At 42.0% G+C, this 20,774-nt stretch overlaps 1 protein-coding gene across 1 annotated transcript in view; it reads left to right on the forward strand.

The window, feature by feature from the left end:
* The first annotated feature begins 17,406 nt into the window (after window positions 1-17,406).
* The window catches only part of NIPAL2 (NIPA like domain containing 2), a 52,471-nt gene continuing 49,103 nt past the window's right edge, over window positions 17,407-20,774 (forward strand). Inside the window, 4 exon segments of the mRNA XM_066204635.1 lie at window positions 17,407-17,415; window positions 18,133-18,154; window positions 18,157-18,230; window positions 18,232-18,489. Of these exon segments, the coding sequence (XP_066060732.1) occupies window positions 17,407-17,415; window positions 18,133-18,154; window positions 18,157-18,230; window positions 18,232-18,489 (363 nt within the window).

The raw sequence follows: 20,774 nt of genomic DNA on the forward strand, positions 1-20,774 counted from the left end.
ATCTAGCATGCTGTTAAGCAGAACAGTTACCTTGTGTGTCTATATTCCTCTTTTTACAGGGGTAAATCACTGATTGAATGGTCACTCCTCTCAGCTAATCAATTCAGTTTGTGTCGCCCTCTTTCTGAGGCAAGTTTAGGCAGCCTTGCCTGAAACTAAAGCTTCTATTACTGCTCATCTTAAAGTCACTGAAGAGGTTTCCCACTTCATCAGGGCACTGCCCAGAAAAGTAAACTTTAGCTCCTGAATTCTGATTCAGCTCACCCTGGCTCATTTTGTGGCTCACAGCAATCACTCCTGCCTATCCTACATTTCCTCCTCAAAAAAGCATAAATATTTTGTGTTTGAGAAAGGATGGAGATGGAAATTCCATCCTAAAAGCACCGCACTTCTCTTTTCCAGGGAGCAGCCATTAATCCACAAAGTCCTATTAATCTACACAGCCAGGATAATAAACTAGAAATAGCTCTGATGTTGATATCATATTTTTAAATTTGTAAATTAACTTACAATTGAAAAAAGCTGACTTTGAACCAAAACCCCTTGAACTATCCTATTTCATTAGTTAAAAAAACCTCTTTTAAAAAGCAAGTTTCTGGCCATTGCCCTGTTCCTGCCAAAAGTTTGTAATGTAAATTTTTTGTGGGGAAAAATAATGGAAGTAAAAATTCCTGACCAGTTCTACTCTGCGTGGCATTTCACTGGTGCTTACTCCGGATCTGCAAGTTGGTCTCCCCTTGAGGCCAGCCTGCGGAATGCCTGCCCCACCAGGGAGGGGATTTAAGAGGTTCCTGCTGTGCTCTGCCTCCAGCTATGCTACCACTGCCACTGTGGCACTGGCTCGGTGGTTTGTGTAGTTTTCTTCTGGACCAGATCATCAAGAAATAAAAGGAAAAGCCTCTGCTAAAATATGTTTTTGTTTCTACTGGATCAGCTCCCTGATGCAGCCAAAGCTTTACATTGCCCTGACGAGGGCAATAGGAAGGAAATTGCTGTGGAGCCTCTTGCACATCTGCCTGGTCACTGGAGAAACCCTGAAATTTTTTACTTTTAAAACACATTATTGAGCCCACAAACTGGTTTTGTCCCAACACCTTTGCCACCCCTGTTCAAACATACACAGTTTCACTCCTGGGCAGTGTCAGACCATTCTTCAGAGCACCATCCTCCCCCCATTCAGCTGAATTTTTTTATTGAGGTTACTGTACTTTACCCTCAGGAGGAGTATTAGAACCTCTTCTTCATCTGGAAATCCAGACAGGAGAAACAAGAGCATGTTCTTAAGCTGAATAGAAACTGCACCCATAAGAATAAGGTAACTGAGAAGAACTTGAAGGGCCCAAAGCTGTGGCCAACAGCAAGAGCTGCAAAAACATCCAACAAAACCAAAATGGTTTCAGTAAATGAAGCTGATGTAGAAGGCAAAGAAATACTACCAAAAAGACTGGAAAATGCAAAATTTTAAAAGGATGCACAGTGCTTTTATTAGTAACAAGGGGACAGTGTATTAGAACCAAGCAGGGGGGATGTATATGAGGTTTATTGTGATAAGTTATATATTTCATGCGGGACAGTTTAATAAAACTTGGAAGACAAAAAGAATTATCAAAAGCTAACTATAACCAGAAGCAATGGACTCCAAATTGTGACAATATCAGAGAGCTAAGAGAGATAAAAATACCTACCCTTAAAAAGGGTGAGAGGCGGAGAGAGGGTCTGGAAATGTACAACTTAGAGAGCTTTGCAATGATTAAAAGTTATTCAAATGAATGCACATATTAGGAGCACCTAGAGAAAAAAATTATAATATAATATTATAAATATTATAAAACAGGAGTGTGGAATTGTCAAGAACAGATCATGTACTTTCCCTCTTTGAGAAGAAATTTTCACCATGGAAAAGGGGAAGTAGATGCAATGTGTCTCGACTTTAGCAATATTTTTTACAATTTTTCTGATATTCTCATGCAGAAACTTTGCAGTCTGGCCTAGCTGAAACTGCTGTGGGAAGGGTGCACAAATACTTGGAAAATGTAATTTAAAAGGTACTCAGAAATTAGTTCTTATTAATTTCCTGACAAACAGGAATAGTTGCATACATGATGTTTCATAGAAATCTGTCCTAAGCTTGGTACTGTCCTGCATTTTCATAAATGACTTGAATGATGGAAGACCAAATATACTTGTGAAATTCCCACATCACCACTGCATTGGCAGGCTTTTGCGGGGGGGGGGGGGGGGTACGAGAGGAATTTTAAATTATCTTGATAAATTTAAGAAATGGTCTGAAAGCAATTAGGTGAAATTCAATAAGGACAAGCCAAAAGATGCAGGGTGGGAAAAGTCTATCACATAAAGACAAAATAAATGCAGGAATGTCTCTTTCCAAAAATAAGGCAATTTTTGAAGCAGAAAGGAATCAAAATTGCAGTCCAATTTTCATGAATCCTGTGGGCATTGAGAGTAGCAGGTAATAAATGGGCACTCCTCTAAGACTTAAACCTTAACTTTTCACCTCCATGAAAGATCACAGAAGTTCTCACATTTCCATTTCCTAAACGACTGTAAAGGGGCAGTAAGCTGGCTTTGTTCTTCCCTGATGCTGAGACTCTTCCTTACTGTACTACTGCTATAAGTTAAGGTGCATTTGGAAACCCTAGGAGAAAAGAATGAGGAAAAAGAAATGCCTTTTGTTTGCTTCATAAATATCAGTATATTAAGATTGTGATCCTCTCTATTTTCCTGGCTGATAATATCCTGCTTGCACGGAGTTAAATCAAAGCAGGCTGTTAGTGAGAAGCTAGCAGGAAATGAAACTATGTAGGGCCGTAAGTAAGGATAAATATATAAGGTCCCATCATGGAGAACACCGAGACCCCCTGAGAAAGCAATGGGAATTGATCCATGAGAAACAGCCCTTTCCATGGCCCTGAGTGTGCACGAGGTTTGTCACCGAAGAGAGATTTTTTTTTTTTTTCCTGGTGGGAAGGCACGATGGCCACAAGAAATCTTTGTTGAATGCCAGTTTTGCAAGGAGTTATTCTGCCCTCATCCCAACATAAGACCAAAAAGAGAGCAGCAGGCCAGGGGGACCGAGGTGTGGAAGGAAATTTGGGCAGGGGACCTGGAAGGAGCTGCTGCAGGATAGGCTGTCCTTGGAGAGGGAAAGGGAGCACCTGTCCTCTGCAGCGAGGGGGAAAGAGCTGCTGCTCTCACCTTCTTCGCTGCTCTGCAGCCCGGTGAGAATGAGATGAAGCTTCGTTTTAGTAGTGTGAATGATCTTGGCTCCCTCAGACTTGTTTATAGCGTCAGCATTTTAAATATCCTTTCACAGATCAAGGCAAACTCAGCTTTTAGAGCAACAGGAGGGAGACACGGGAGGCTTTCTCTGCAGAGCGGGATGCGCTGCCTGCAGCTGCCTCCGCTCCCCGGGGACTGGGTGTCCTCTGCCTCCCCCGCTTTGTGTGGTGGGGCTCTGCATCTGCTAGAGCTTAAAAAAGACCCAAAACGTTCTAGTGGATGTAAAGGGCGTAGGCATTTCAGAGACCTTGGGAGTTAAGTGGGTGTAGGAGATAACTTGTATGTCCTACACAGACAGGCAGAGAGAAAGGGAGAGACGGTGCTGGAAAAACTGAGCAAGTGACAAATGTTCTCACTCTGAGTAAATGAGTAAGCAATAAAAGAAAATAAATACAAATTCACTGTTTCAACTCAGAGGCAGTTTTTGCTGTCTTTGGTGTGCATGCTTGTTTTCGGGCACTGCAGCCTCCAGCAACCATGCAGTTTTAATGATGTCTCCACACAGATGGATTTTAAGGAGATCAGTGGGACACATGGGTTCTACTGTCTTCTTTGCAACCTATAAGAAATTGGTGGCAATTCCACAAACAAGCTAAAGATCTCAATATTAATATGCCACTTAGAGCCACTCGGCAAATAATACCTGCTTTTCCAAGTAGGGCTCTTGATTAAAATAAAAGCTTCCACCAACCCCCAAAGAATCTCAGTATTAAATCCAACTATTTTTCAAACAGTGGCACAATTTTTTTCCTTGTCATTATGCTTTAATGACAAAATGGAGACATTATTTTACCTTCTATTAATTTCTCTGGATTTGATTACATTATTAGTCCCATAAAGACTATCAACAGCCCCTAGAGAGAACCAGGTTCATGACAATATTACTGGCTGATATAAATGAACTGTGGCTGTGTGGTCAGATGTGATGGTGTTAAACCAGTATTTGCTGCCTGAAGTGAGACACTGTTTGCAGAGGAAACTCTTTCCTGTGCAGAGGTGTTTAAATCTAATTCAAGCACTTAAGATTTTGCAGATGGGTGATTTTCACTCCGTGTGTATTTACCTTCTCTCCTGCTGATACCAGCTGAAGAGAGATCATTGCTGTCAGCTCTGAAGTATCAGTGGATTGGAGAGGCATACATCACCTGAGGCTGTGAAACCCACAGCCCTGCACAGCAGCATTGCAAGGAAAGGGGACACCTGGTCTTTCCTCACTGCCAGTGAACACTGCAGTGGGTGAGCTCAGGACATCAAGCAAGGCCCACAAGGCTGCAGTGATGCTTATAGCCTGGCAAAGAGATACTGAATTAATATAAATTACAAAGGGAATACATTTTACTTGCAGTTGTGCATAGGACAGTGCTGAAATACAACCACCAGCCTTTCTTATAGCACCCCTTTCTGGGTCCAGGTTTTCTGTGTTTCCACCATAAACACAAATATATTGCCCCTCCTAGCTCCAAAACGTGAAAAATCCAAATGTAGGAGTCAAGTGGTATCAAATGCTACGGAATTTATCTTCAGCTGAAATCATGGTTGTATTCCGAGACCATGCTGTCTCTAGAGGTATGGACTTCAGGCTGTGATGCCTTTGCTTGCCAACTCTAAAAGAAAAAGGAAGGATAAATTAATCTCTTATGCGCTGAGAATGTGTTCAGTGAGCCACCTAGCCTGGAAGGGGTTTATGAAAAGGCTCAGTTCTACAAATATTTATTGCTATATTACTGTGACATTGTTCTGACGTGAAATGTGGGCTTCCTATCAATTACCTAGGAGAGAGAAAAACATCCTAAACCAGGATCCTAACTCTAGATTCTCGTTCTTCTTTTGAGGAGCAAGTAATTGCAACAGCTTTGGCTTTTGTTTGTTCAGGTCTAAATCAGTTGTAGTCAATTAAATTTTATGTAAGGGAAAAAAATATCACAAATGAGACCAAGCAGATCAGATAATCTCTTATTCTCCCTGTGGACAGGGTGAGGTCAGTTCTTGCTTCAACCTTGCACCATACTGGCTGTAAAGTATTTTTACTGTTATTGCCATAATATCTTTTTCCTTCTGCAGAATGCACCCACATGGCAAGATGCTGAGTACATCTAGGTGATTTTCAATGTTCCTTCCATGCTCACCGGTTTTTGCTTCTCTGTCCCTCAACACACTGTCCTGGCACAAATCTTTGTCAATGTAAATATTCAATTTTTTTGTAAAGCTGAGGTCTTGTGAGTTTGAAGTATCTGCTTTTGCCTGTGGAAAATCATTAAGCACACCGGTCAGCTAAAGAGTTGGGGGAATGTCAGTATTTGTTGGTGTACACCTTATAAATCATAAAGTAACTCAGATCTGTGAGACTGTGTAAGTGCCTACACTACCTAGGAGAAGCTTACCAATAAGATCCCTGCTCTACCTTGCTTTGCTCACCCTTGGAGGTATTTAGTGTGAGTTTCCCATCCTCTGCAGGGACAGACATCCTATTTAGAATCAGCTGTGCTGATGGAAAAGATGCAGCACCTGTTCATGTTCTTCATTCCTGTGGCTTGCTCTTGGGGATGCAGGTGAATGTGCTTTGGAGCCTAACCTGGGCACTGGCTCAGCCCAGCAATTTTAACTGTCTTAAGTTATGCAGTAGGATTTGGGCTTGCCTGCTTGGAAGGACAGGGATGCTTACCTCCCTTTGGGTGCTTACAGAGGGGAGAGCAGCAATCACAGCATCCCCCAAAAAGGCAGGCTGCAATCTTGAATCTGACAAGTGCACTGGCTTAATGGAATCCATTTAAAGCTGCCATAATTAATGCAGATGCAGAACAGATGTGAAGTCTCACCTGGCATTTTACAGCGGCATCAAATTGAATTTGAAGCACATGAGAAAAGAGCTGGCACTTTCCTTGCACTGACATCTTTGGACACTCTTGCAATACTTAGAACTTAGCCCAACATGAATGTTGTTTGTGGGTCTTGAAACTGGAAAGAGACATTAGTGGGATAGTTTTCACTGGGAAATTACATCATGTTAGAACATGCTGCTCGAGACTCCTGGTGACTACTACCACAGTGTAACTTCCTGCCATAAACAAGGCCTGTGAGGCAGCTGTGGGGAGGCCAAGAGTCATCGGGCTGGGCTGGTGCTGCTCCGGCTTGGAGCTCCTTGGGCAGTGGGTGACTCAGCTGCCAGGGGCACTGCAGCCAGGCCAGGGCCAAGCCCCGGCCTCAGCATCATTCCAGTGACACTGTGCAGGCATGCTCTGCTTGCTGGCTCTAAGTGCCGACAAGCTTTCTGTTTGGTTGGTGGTTTTGCTTTTGATTTTAACAAAGAAGCAGAGCAAAGAAGTAGATCATGCTTTCTTTTTTTAACAGTCTCAAAACAAGCAAAATCACTCCTTTTCTAAAAACTTTGCCCATGAAACCTCTAGTAAATTCAAAGTTTTTGTCTTTGATTATTCTCCACCGGATAAAGAGGAAGCATAAACTGTAAGTAAGAGTCTTGTAGGGCTCCAATACTTGAGCCATCCCTTTGGGAGCTTTCTCTACTTAATTTAAAAACACCTCCCTTTCAATTCTCTTGTGGTGATTATCACACATAATTTTACTGAGAAGCAGCTCACAGTGAACCACTTCAAAGACAACACTACATTTGCAAAGGAAGGAATTTCTCTCTGACAGTTCAGCAGCATCAGCATGTGCTGGAAAATAAGTATGCATCACAAGACAGTGTGCTACACATGGGGAATCCTAAACAAAAAACTGCTTAAAATGAGACTGCACACAGAGAGCTCACATGATTCTGAAGTAGCTGCTTTCAATGCCTTGGAGCATTGAATAAACTGCTCAGAGCAAAGAGAAGTTGCTCTTGGGCTTCATGTGAAAATCATTATTAGGGAAAAGAATTATCATTTTGCCGTGTTTGCACAGTGGAGTCTTAATCGGTGTTGCCAGAATGGGAATTTTTAACCATAACAAACACCAAGTGCCCCTTTCTTTCTTGAAAATAGCGGGATTACAGCTTCAGACAACATATAATTGATCAACTGTCACTGAACTGATTTATTGCAAAAGCTTGATACTTGCAAAGTGCTATATAAAACCACTAACACAGGGAGAACTTGCAACCCATACCTGAGGCTGACAAGTGACCTACAAAAGCTAAAATGCCTGGCAAATATGTTTTCCTTTGGTATTTTTCAAATTAGATATTTATTTTTCTTCCTTATTCTTTCTCTTTTTTTGTGGGAAGATGTTCTTTCCTGGCCAGTTTATAAATGTCCATTTGGAAATCTGAGACTGAGTTCTGCTTTTTGTTAGGTTTAATTTCAAAGCCAAACAAAACCAGCATAATTTAAAAAAAAAAAAAAAACAAACAAACAAACAAAAAAAAACAACAAACCACAAAAAAACAAAACAAAAAAAAACCAAACAAAAAACCCCCAAAAAACCCAAACCAAACAAAAAACCTCCCAAAAAACCCAAACCCCATCTCCCCCCCCCCCCCCAAACAAAAAACAAAACCCAAAAACAGAACAACAAAACCAACTCCAACATTTTATGAGCAGCTTTACCATTGCTATGAGTGCTAATGGTAAAAAAATCACATCTGGGGACATGCAAGACAAAAATAGCTCAAGGTTATTTTAGACCACTTAGGCCTGAAGGTTTGTGCAGTGCTACAAACCCAATCAGATCCCACCCAGCAGGCTGTGCCCCGACCCCCATCCTTGCATCCCGCAGCTCTGCAGCACACCGAGCAGCCTCCCCAGCAGGCTGCAGCAGAACCTGCCATGCAGCAATCCCAGCTGAAAGACAGTGAGTCCCAAACCCCTCTCCCCCTTTCCACCAGAGATATACATCCATATTTTGACTAGGAAGGGCTTGTGACACTGAATTGATGCCTGCCTGGCCACTGGGTTTTCTTGTCTGACTATGCAATACCTTTCACTAGCAATTAGAATTGGTTTTTTCCTTCTCTTCAGTAGTCTTTGTCTGCACTTGGATTTTCAAAATTAGCAACCTCAAGAGCTATATAGCCTAAAAAAATGCTATCTCAGAAGGAGAGAGACATATAATGCTATAAGAGATAAAGGATGGCTCAGAAACCATGTTCAGGCTTAAGGGCATAATCTCTACTTTGCCATTCCCATATCCCAGGACAGAGGGGAAAAGGGGGACGTAAACATACAAAAGATTCATCCTGACAGATGGCATAAAAATAGAAAAGACAAGGGGCTGAGACAAGACTTCACAGAAATGACAAACACAGATGCATCCAATGTAAAAAGTTATGGAAAACCTGTTATACCCTGCAAACTCCAAAATACTATTTCTCGGAGAATTAAAATCACCCTCTAGGAAAAAAGGAAAAAATAAAACCTCCTCAAAATGTCAAAGACACAAACTCCCCCTGGCTTACAGTTTCTGTGCGGATTTGAGCTATTTATAAAGCCAATCTCCACGGTTTCTGTCATGCATTGCTGTTATGCATGTCCTGAGCTAGCAAACTAGTGGATACAAACCTGATCTATATAACCATGGCAATAAGTGAAGATCTCTGTGCACACTCCATGTTGTGCTTATTAAAATAACAGGAACTGCTGCATTTGATTTATAAAGAGATGAGTAGGTTTCTGCATGAAACTCTACTAATAGTTGAAAAAGCCTGTTCTACTATGGAGTGAAAATGGTCTCTCCCCACCCACACATGCATCTGGGATTTGATCACAAACCTTTAGGAGAAACTCACAAAACCTATTCCACTTAGCAGATTATATTACAAGGCAAAGGAAAACCTTGCAGGCTCAAGATTTGGGTGGAATCCATTTATTCCACATGTGCAAAGACTGGATGAAGAATTGGAGGATCCGCAACACCAAAACTTCTCCATGTGCTACACACATAAGCCACTCTTGATTGAAATCCTGTAAATCTCTTCCTTATATAATAGGTTTCCTTGCCTGGTATAGCTTGATTTCAATTTAAATGGCTTTTTTTTTTCCTTTCCATCATGTTCAAAACTATCATAAACAGCCTGTAAACTCTGCATCACAAATGGTTTTCTAATAATAAAAAAGATATTTTCAAAAGAAAGATCAGTTCCTCATGTCTAAGTTGAAAAAGGGACAGTGTCATTCAGCCAGAAGTTTAAAAAAATAATCTATTAATCTTAAAATTATTAAAATATTGTAAAAAAATATAATAAATACAGAAAAGAATATTCTGCAGATTCTATATGATGAACCAAATTTCTGGCAAGAAATCAATACTTACTCCAAAGAAAGGTAAAACTCATGAAATATGCCTTATGGAGGTATTTTCTACATATATATTATTTCTATTCTATTTTCTTGAATATAAAATGGTCCGTATCTAAAAAATAACCCACATCACAGTCAAAAGTATTTTTCTCCACTAACAAGGTAAGGTTCCTCTTCAATGAAGTACTTAAAATCCATCATTTTCATGAAGAAAATGTAACACATCCCCAGGACATACCCTTGCAAAATCCTGTTTATTTTCATGGTGATAGTATTCCTCACCAAAGCAAACATCTGCACTTCTGCAGCAAATGCTTCAGGGATCTCTACTTGCTCTTTCAGGAAACATCTGTGTCAATATACCTCATTGAAGATGTTCCCTGCAAAAGAATTCTATCACCATGTTCTTGATTTATTATTATTTACTGTTGTTCTGTCCAAATAATTCCAAATTTTATCTCCATATCTGAAGATCTGTATGTCCTTTACTTGCTTGGATGGTTTTACAAGGATGAAAGCAGCATTTCCAAAACACTACAGTGAGTATTTCTGTAGTTACAGCAAAAAAACCCCGGGGCTTTGATCTTTAGTATTTATAAAAGCTAGTTTATAATCAGGGTATCTTATTTGTTCTTATAACACAGAATGGTACATTTATGAAAACAGAACTCCTAGGGAAATAAACCTATTGGATCTTAATTTAAAATGCAAAGGCATAAAAAGGTTTTGTCCTTTGTAATGTGAAGAAAGCTTGTTTCCAATTCTTCAAATATTTTAACAAGGAATATTGTATATATACAAGGTTTGTGATATCAACTGACTGGTTATTAAACATATTTCAGCTCTTCCCCTGCTCCCAGCACACTCACACACTCACAGACATATGTGATATTCATGTTAACAATTTATTTCTTGGAGGGAAGAAACCAGTGTGTTCTCAGCCCAGTTATCCCGTAGGTTGCCTCAGGTTATTTTACTTTTTATGTTTAATATTGCAGGGATTTTATGGATTTACCAAAATACCATAATTTTTATTTTTAAATCACTATTTTTTTCGAACAGATTCAATCCAGATCAGACCTTATCAGACTCTGTTTCAGTTCACTGCCACCATATGTAAGTGTTGTCAAGGCTGTAATACATAAAGTATCTGGCTCCAGGGCTGGTTTCAGTGTGGTTTTGGAATACAGATTTTATAATACGCAGTTTCCTTCCTCTGAAGTCAGTGGGCTATTCAGTGGAATAAGGTTTCTGAGGCACAGGTCAGCTCTTCAAAGGCACGTAGGCACCCAAATCCTGTTTAAGGATATTCCATTGATTTGAAACAAGGTGCCTGCCATATTCCCTCCGAAGTGGGGGGATTTCCTAAACCATAGATAGAGCCAGGGTAAACAGGCACTTGGGCACTCCTCAGGCCATCTCTTGGCTACTTGTCCCTTACCCTTACCACTAGGCCATACAATATAGGAAAGACATGCTCTTCTTTTGAGATTCAATTTATTCAAGCAGGAACATCCTCAGATTGATCCAACTCATGCCATGGATGAAACTGAAAGAACTGATGGATTTTTGCCCTTGGATTGCATGAGTTTCAGTGATGTTACTGCAAACACACGTGCAGTGAGCTTGCTACACAGACCATCTGCAGACACATGCCTCTGGTGTGGACATCTGGTGCTTCTGGGAAACACCAGATTTGCTGAGCTGGAGCAAAGCAGCTGAATAGCATGCAGGAAATGGCGTTGATAGTGTCCAGAAGCACTGTGTTTTTGTGTCTTCTCTATGAATTTGCAACCTCTGAAGTTGCCTCAAAGCATCGTTTCTGCTATGTCGGTGTGTGGTGACAACAGCACGTGCCTCCAGCAGAATTTATCTGCAGTAGTCACGGCTGTGAAATCTGGAGGGGTGCCAGTGCACTTGGAGCTATTGCACTGGACCTTCAGCTAAAGCTGCTGTACACCCAGAAAGTCAGCCAAACATAGTAAAACCCTCAAAACTAAACTAAAACTCCAAGACAGAAAAAGAGGACATGTTTTGGGAGACTTGGATGTATAGCTTTTTGACTCACAGCACCAAAAGAATGTTACTTTGCTCAGTTGTCCCTCAGATTCTGACTTTCTTATTTGGACTTTGTGATGGATCAATGTTTTGTGACTTTTGGGGATGTGTGCGGACAATGGCAGACATAGGTCAGAACTTACAGTGGCAGAATAATGATTTCAGCTCTGTACACGTTGATTAGAAAAAGCAGTTTTGAAAGGGGCTTGTTGCTTTGGCTGTTTTAAATGGTGCGTATGACTGGAGGAAGAGGAAAACATGAACACAAGAGTGTGTGTATGTGTGTATGGAACATAAATCATCAAGCCATCAGGATGTGGATTGGGCATGTTGGGTTGTAGTACAGGCCCTGCCATAAGACAGGTAACAAGAAGCAGGGAAGAAGCCTTGCTGCAGGTTACCTGACTCTGAAGAGTTGTGTCACTGATTTCAGTAGGAGAAAATACAAACCTCAGATACCTATATTAAAGTAGAAAAATTCATTTGTGCAGATCTTAAACTGGGTCATCCAAAGAAGAGCTATGGCATTCTAGCATCTTCCAGAGTGGGAAAGAGTATGTCAGGGAATAAAAAAATTACATCACAATTTTTCCTGCTGTTCATATTTTTTTCCCCGAGTCATCAAAAAACACTCTCTGTGCCTACCTCCTTGGTGTGTTCTCATGTTCATTCATAGCCAGAGCAGGTACTGCTGCAGTACTTGGGCTCGAGGTGTATCTTCTCTAACTACATATATGAAAAGCAGGACTCTGGATCCTCAGCAAGTTCCCCTCTCCCCTCTTGTCCTGGATTCGAGAAAAATGGAGGTCTTTGAGTCCATGCCAGGAAACCCCATGGCGCTATAGCTTGAGGACAGGGCCAATCCAGGCCTGTCATATACCTCTGGATGGGGAGAAGCGTTGAAGGCAGAGCAGATGGGCATGTCCCAAGGATGGAAGGAGTAAGCAGATATTTGAGCAAAACCTCACAGGCAATTTCTTCCAGCTAATCCCTGCCATAATTCTTCCCCCTGCAAACCATCTCTGGTTCATCATTTCCATGAGACAGAAGGCATTTTTTTTACTGCTCACTTCTCAGAGGTCTTAGACACTTGCTTTTAATCATATAGCGTATGCTGACATCTGGTGGCATTCAGCAACAAAATCTTCATTAAACAAATATGTTTCAGTTTTAAGGAGTCAGCATCCTTACTTCCCCTTAGCTGGGCGCAGAAAAGAATTCCTCCCAGACCACTTCAGACTGGGAATTACTCTAACACATGAGTATGGGACTGCCATGGTCGTGGAACTCTTGTGGGACATGTTTGTGGGCACTGACCTCCAGATCAGGAAGGGACCATCAGCCAAGGCACCTGACTGTGTTCAAACACAGTCACAAAATGGAGCACATGACATCTTGTCATTCCCTATTCTGAACACAGAGAAACAATGCACTAAAAAAAAAGTGATGCTAAACTACCATGGGTTTTAGCAGGAACAGAACCACTGTAAAATCTTAGGTGGTAACACTTCTGTAATTTATTTTATCTTTATTTCAAATTGGAGAAAAAGAAACAAAACAGCATGTATGAATATCCAGAGAGATGTACCAAAACCTTGTTTCATGGTATGTAATAAGTAGCATGGAACCAGCTGTCATGGTTAAAAGATACCCATGATGTAGCTGTTCCATTAAAAGTTGGATTAAAATCACGTTTAAATTTCATTTCCTTCAGTCCTTATCCTGCTTTTGATTAGTTTTAAGAGCAGTTGATGGTCTTGTGATTTGAAGATTTTGCATTTTAAATTTTGTGTACATTGTCTGGAATTTTATGTGAAATTGTGGGTTTGATCTTTGACCTCTGTTTACTACAGTCCTGATTTGCCACTAATTTGATAGCAAGACATAAGGGCCTACTGTAAACAAGCCACTCACTTTACATAGCTATGTTTGGCTCCTAAATGAAGAAGTATGTATGGAATATACTTTGGGTACTGCAGCCTCCTCCTAAAGAAATAATAAAAACCACATCACTGCTTAGTTCTCCAGGTAACGTTTACATTGGGAGAAAATAAGTTGCATGCCTAATAGAGAGAGAAAATGTAGTTCATATCCATTTTGGTTTTGTTTGCTTAAAATTATTCTTTAATGTATTTGAAAGCTGAGGCTGTCTCTTTTGAAGTCAGTGGGAACTTTGACTTTGATTTTAAAAGGATCAGGATTAAGCCTAAATTGGGAGGGTCTAAAAGACAAAAATGAAAATGTCCAAAGTCTACAAATCTCTCACTGATCCACAACGCAGAAAGGAAGGACGAAAGCCTTCTCCAAGGTCTGTAACGTACATCTTGATTCCAGGACTTCCATTTTTTGTACATTTGTAGACTTCAAGATGGAAAGCAACTTTCCAAAGGACTGTAATTGCTAGCATATGAAGTAATACATACTTGCACCATGGTCGTGTAAAGCTGCTGGGGGAAGGGAGATGAAAGCTGCTTGTAAAATCCAACTGACTGTTGGTACACATCTTCCACAAATTGTCCTGCGCTGTCCATTACACAGTATTCCCTGTCTGCAACCTGCTTCAGGCAGATCCACAGCTCACTGGTACAGCCTTACAGATAGTGAGTGACCCAGCAAGTCTGCGTGCAGACATTTAACTCAGAGACACGTCTGATCATCCTGCTCAAGCCCAGCACTTTTGGCACTCATCTGACACTAACAGCAGGGTCCTCTGAAGAGCAGGTAAAAGCAAGGTTTTCATCTGTCTCCTGTATCACCCAGCTGGAACCATCCATCCCGGCACCGAACTTCCCATCACTTGGGCTCTATCCTCACAGTGGAACACTTAAGTACCCTGGACAAAGGGCTATTTTCCTGTTTGGCAGAGAAGGAAACCATTGACTCTTTAATTTTCTGTCTTAAGAAGTCTCAGTAACTGTGACCAGAGCCCAGTAGTCAAGGATGGGGACCCTTCTCAGCTGAGAGTGGCTCATCTGCAGTGGCAAAGTGTAAGCTCAGAGAGGTGATGGAACATGGGCAAGCAAACATGAAAAGCCCTCTTGTTTCCTCTTCAGACACCCAAGTGCATTGAGTATCCCAAATGAGGGGGCACCAGCTCAAGCTCTTCATGGATGACTTCCAGGGACTAAAGCAACCAGGGGTAGGAAACTGCCTACTCTGTTGGTTTATGAGGTCCAAACATCATACAAGCTGGAATTCAGGGAGACACACAGATCAGGCACTGTCCCACATCCTCTGCACCCAAAGCTGACAAAGCATCCATTGCAGTCTCCAAATCCTTGTGACCAAACAGAGGAGCATTATCTATTGTTAACAGCAACCAAGGCTTGGCCCAAGAATATCAGCATCCAAGTGAGGGGATCTATGCAATTTACACCCAAAACAGTCTCTTGCCTCTCCACTGTTCAGAAGTAACCCAAAGTGTCAAGAACTTGATGGGAAGCACTAGAGAAGGTGGATGTAATCTCCCAGGCTATGAAGTCCCTTCTCTCCTACTCAAAAATGGCTGGAAATAGAATGAGAACAGTGAAATACTGCTGCCTTACAGATTACTCCATTTAACCAACCTTGTGAGTTTTCAGCAAACCAACTCAAGCAGCATCTACTCCATCTTCACAAGTCCTACCTTGTGCTGTGTGCTGCTCCAAGGGAGTGAGGTGCTACTCACAGGGAGAAACACTCCTGTCCTGATACTGACCTGGTCAGCCACCACAAACACAAATCTGCACATCTGTTGCCTTTGCCCAGGTGTAAAAACAGACAGATCCAGCAACAGCAAATCAGGTCACCTTTCTGAAGATACTTTTCTTGAGGTATTTTTGAGCCACCCTAGCTTTCCCACAGTACAACAAAGACAACAACCAAAAATACACAAACAGAGATTTGTACATGGTGCATTCTGCACGTATTCCCAGTTTTGTGACCTTGCTAATGTATTGTCCTACCCACTGAAAATGCCTCACAAATCCATGCTTTTGAAGTGGCTGTAGTCTGTTTTGCTGGACAGCTGGCAGAGGACACCCCTGATTTGAAGGACCCTCAAATGGAACTTGCTTTGGGAACAAACTTTCAGCACAGCTGTGCACCACTGAAAACTGGGAATAATGTTCTCAGTTAAAACATCCTGCAGATTCCATCTTCTGCTTCCACTTCACGGAACATCTCCTCAGGATACTTCAGTATCCAGTCCCAAGGATTGAAAACCTTTGTGCCAAACATCTCAACATCACTTTTAGCCTGAAAGTAGAAATGCACAAGTATAGGGACTTTGGCACATAGTTAGCTGTTTTTCCTAATAGAGGGTAGTAACTGAGCAGAAATAGTTTTTAAAATATTCTTTAATATTTTAATAGGGCCGGCTTACTATGTAAATAAAAGTTAAATTATTCTGAATAACTGAATAACAGTTTTATATGCAAGACAATCAGAGATCTTTAATAAGTAGAGGATGCCACAAGGGCCCCTGGCATGTTTAGACAGAGTGGGTATGTCTGGACCCAACTGGTGAAACAACTATATATCACTGTTAGATCAACTTCGAAAGCAATTCAACAAGGGCTCCATGTAGACAGTATTACAGAAAACCTGTTCCAATAGCTTTCTTATGCAAGAGAAAACCACAGTCACATTTGTATTTTAGGCAGTGAACCAACAAGAATGAAGCAAAACAACAGCAACTGTCCTCAAAAGCTATTTTGGGCTGCTCCTCTCCTCCCACTCCCCTTACACTCCTTTTCAATCTCCTACCAATCTGGGCATTTTTGTAAACAGAGAACCATACTGCAAAGGTCGTTGGCAGGGTGGTAGAGGCCACAGTGGCTTTTGGCTACCAAAGACAATTTCTTCAGCCTGGGGGAGCATCAACCTCTTTGCTTCCTATTTTGTGCTGGGGCAGAGTTGGCTGTGTTAAGAAGGGTGAGGAATGGGAGAACTTTCCTCAGCTTAGCAACCTTTGACAATCGTTTCTGCTTTTCCTCTTCACCCCAGGATCTGCTATACAACAAGTGCAAATTGAGGATGACAAATAAGAACATTAGCCTGGTGTTTCTGCTCAACTGATCCGCCATGAAGTAGCTGATGTTGACACTTAAATTGTCAGCAGACTTCCAGTTTAGCGCTCCAGTTAGAAGAATGGGTCCTTTCACACTTCCCTCTGGGCTATTGTTTCAACTCTCTTTGGTTGGGGCAAATATCATTGCAACAGTTTACACTCCAGTTTCACTGCACTGGTTCTTTTGCAACCATAACCCAGATTGCCTTGATTTTTTTCTATAATGTAAACTTAGACTATAGAGAATAATTACACAACACTGTAAAAAAAATCTGCAGCAATTTTCACAGCCGTGAAATACTGGAGCTGTTTTTTTCCAGTGTATCTATATATACATGGCTGCAGCTAATTCCAATATTTACAGAGAATTCATTGGAGCTGTGATCACAGAAACTGGTATTTCAAGTTAGACCACACACATGAACAAAATATTTATTGCTATAAGGCAACATTTTGTATTTTGGGGTGTTACACCATCATCTAACTGAAGCATTACCTTGCCACTTCTGTCTTTTCAATATAATTTTCTGTCTGGATTCAAATAACATCCTTGTGGCTCAGACATTACCCGTTTGAGTTGGAAAGTATTAATTTAACTACTGTTTCTTTCTTGTAATTGTGTGTTTCTTCTATTTTTGACCAAATTAATCATACTGGCAGTCAGCTTTGCTGCTGCTCATTTCTGTTAGGGATCATATCTCCTTGCCTGCTGGAAGCTTGCTCCCCAGCCTGCTATCCTGCAGGCTGACTTGTTCTCTCTCAATGCATCTTGCTGATGGCAGGACCAAGGGCCCTACTGGGACTAAGCAATCAATGCCAGTTCTTCTTAAGAGCAGGAGAAAACCACTGTAGCAGGGAGCAGAATAACTGCCCACTGACACCCTTGTGTGCTGCAATAATTGTCAGGATTTGGGGTCTTTTCAAACCCAGCTATGCAATGGAATGAACTAATAGAAGTCAGTTCCTCCAAGGTAGAGTATGAGCTCTCTGGATTGCATGCAGTTATATTGTCCGGAGCCTGAAGATGTGATGTCTTAATATTCCTTTCCATGTTTCTCTAGAAGCCTGCTTCTGTCTCCTGTGTAATTCTACCAAGCTCCTACCTTGCTAGCTCTAGTCCTCCTTTAAATAAGTTTGTTTAGTTGTTGTTTGCCTAGAAAAAATAAATTATCAAATCAAAACTAAAAGAATGAATGAATAAAGCCACAGACTGGGAACAAACACATTGCCTGAAGTCTCTGCAAAGAAACTATTCAGGAAATAATTAGAAGAGAAAAATACAGGACATAAGTAAGAATTTATCTAAGTGACTATCTGCTTTTGGGAACAACAACTTCTAAGTTTTGCAATCTAACAGTGAGGAATTAATACTTAGCCATTAGATTTAGGCACTGATTTGAAGGAGTTAAATTCCCAGGCTGCCTCTTCAGAGCAGGGTGGGGCATTGGGGAAGTCAGAGACAGAAAAAAAGGCACCTGAGTGCCCTAGGAAGGAGCAGCAAAACCTTCTATCTAGCTCCCTTCCTCTCCTATGCTCCAGCCATTCCCCAGCTAAGAGTGTCCTGGTGCACACCAGCAGTTCTGCAACTGGCTGCACACACCTGCGTGCAGAGTGACCCGTGTGAGGAGCCTTCCCCACACCAGGAAGAGAGTGCCACGTCCACATCCTGTTCAGCTCTCCTCAGAGCCACCCCTCCTCGCTGCTGTGACAGTGCATGGCATGGCCAGTGGCTGGGGCCTGAGGGCAGGGTCATGGACATCATCTCAGGCATCCTGGAATGAATCCTTTGGGGGGCCAGGAACCGGGACTGGGCCCCTGTCTGGCCCCTGGTACAGCACTCACAAGGTAAGTGCCCACCGTGCAGCACCAGGAGCAAGAGGACATGGGGCGAGGCTTATTCATGTCATCCTCTCTCCTGTGTCCTCTGCAGACCCCCATTCCAACAGCTGCTTTCTGCTGGCTCTGCTACCTCTTCACCCCACTGTTCAGCCTGCACGGCCCTGTCTGCCCCGCCGAGCAGTCCTCTCTGAGCAGGAGCTGGGCAGGGCTGTTCTGGTCTGTGCTAGAGCATCACTGGTTTTTGTCATCTGTGTTTCTGTTGCTGTCAGTGCTGACAGTGGATTTAGGCAACTGAGAAAGAGAGACTGAAGCAGCCCCTGAGAACTAGCAACTTGAAGCATCTGCTAACAATAAAAATGAATTGGAGGTTGATTAAACCCTTTACCTTTTCTCTGCTTTTTGTTTTGCAAGCTAGAAGGCATGGAAGGATACCCAACATTCTCGATTTTCTCTGCATAAGAGGCAAACCACTTTTTCATTATGTAAAGTATTGGTAAAAATTGTGCATAAAACAGCTTGCAACTAGTTGCTCTCCTTTTTCTAGGAGCAACTCAGTAGTAGGTGATAGCCTGGAGAACATCACAAAACCTTTCCCCACTGGATTCAGTAGCATTTGCTACTGAGTGGATATCCATTTGGCAGGGCACATTTTTCAGCCCCATGTTCTCAGAGTGAAGGAAAACAGAATTCCTGTGCACAGGTTCCTGGTGCAGCAGGACTTCTGGCTGATGGCTGGTGGCAGTGCTTCCCAGGGCCAGAGCTGGAGTCTCTTATTGGGAGACAAGAATGTGGAGCCAGTGGTTTTATTGTGGATGTGTGAATTAGGGTCTCAAGTGTGTGAGGAAGATGATGGCAGCAATAGGGAATTCCCTTGGCATGGGGATACCCACCTGCATGTCAGGGTGGGGGCTTTTTGTTTGCTTGGAAAACCTCCCAGTCCTGCCCCCGTACTCCTTGGGGTTGTTGCATGAGTATTGCTGGTTTTTAAACACGATAGTTTTCTGGGTAGACCTTAAGAATATTTTAGAGCTGCTTGGGTGTCTGTGGTTGAGACTGATATTCTGTTCTTTTATTTTTTAGTTGTAGCTTTGGAGCAGTAATGGGTAACTTTAGGTCATGTGTTGATGCCAACCTTAATTTTTCCAACAGTTAAATTCTTCTGTCTGTCCACCCCCATTTTCACATTTTACATTTTTGGATGCCTCAGAAACAATTTCCTCCTCCCATTCATGGATATCCTGGCTGGGATTCAGTGGATCATCCTATTTTCAGGTCTTCACACAGGGGCTCTTTCCCTTCCCCTTTTCTTGAGGTCATTTCATCCTCTTGGTTTGAAAAGGAGCTCTTTGTTTTCTCCCTCTGCAAGAGACCATAACTGCACTGGCTCTGATCTGCCTGGGAACATCCCAAGACAGCTGAGGTGAGTTATTTTGGGGAAGTATTTTTAAGCCCCTTCAGCCCCTTCAACCCCATCAGGAGGTGAAAGAGTGAGATCCCCTTTCAAGAGCTCCTAGACATGAGGGGCTTGGCATGGCTGCCAATTGCAGTTGCCTAGTGCCACATGGGCATCAGACACATCCACACAGGAGCAGCAGGTCTGATACATTTTTTAGGGAAAGCCATGCACTAAAAAAAGTGGCTGTGTCCATGTAGCTGTGTAGTATAATGCTTCTTTTTGTTAGAATTACATTTCTTTCTCTTGATTTAATTGGGATTATTCTCCTGAGAGTCTCCTGATCAGGTTGATTGGATGCTAGCTGTTGGCATAAGGGTAGAAGGGGGAACACATGGCCATGGGGGAAAAGAGCTGGAGGTGGGATTTCTCCTTGGCATCAGCGTGGATATAGCTTGGTTAATACTGCTTGAGGAGCTGCATCTCTGAAACCAGCAACACGCAAGCCATGCTCCCACAGCCCTCCCTGTGTAGGCATGGTGTGTTATGGGACATGAGTGTGTTTAATGGTGCAGTAAAATCTGATGAAATATGTACTTAGTTACCTGAAGTATTTCCTGCAAACTCATATCGTAATATTTTTGTGTCTGCTGGAGTAATGAGGGTAGGAAGCCACAACATGTGGGCTTTGTCTGCTTAATAGAAAGTGTATGTAATTGCCTCAGTGTAATACATTTTTATTTCCCTCAGGATTTCTCATAGGCTTTTACTTATTTACAATATTGTTGTTTATGGACAAAAACAATTTGCAGGATTAGTTGAGATTATTATCTGCAGTATTGATCTTGGTTTGACTTTGTATCAGAGTAGGAGAAAACAGCCAGGTGAGAACAGTCTC

This window comes from Chamaea fasciata, unplaced genomic scaffold (assembly GCF_029207755.1).
Source record: "Chamaea fasciata isolate MVZ Bird 193981 ecotype frontalis unplaced genomic scaffold, bChaFas1.0.hap1 SCAF_1, whole genome shotgun sequence".
Taxonomy (NCBI): domain Eukaryota; kingdom Metazoa; phylum Chordata; class Aves; order Passeriformes; family Sylviidae; genus Chamaea; species Chamaea fasciata.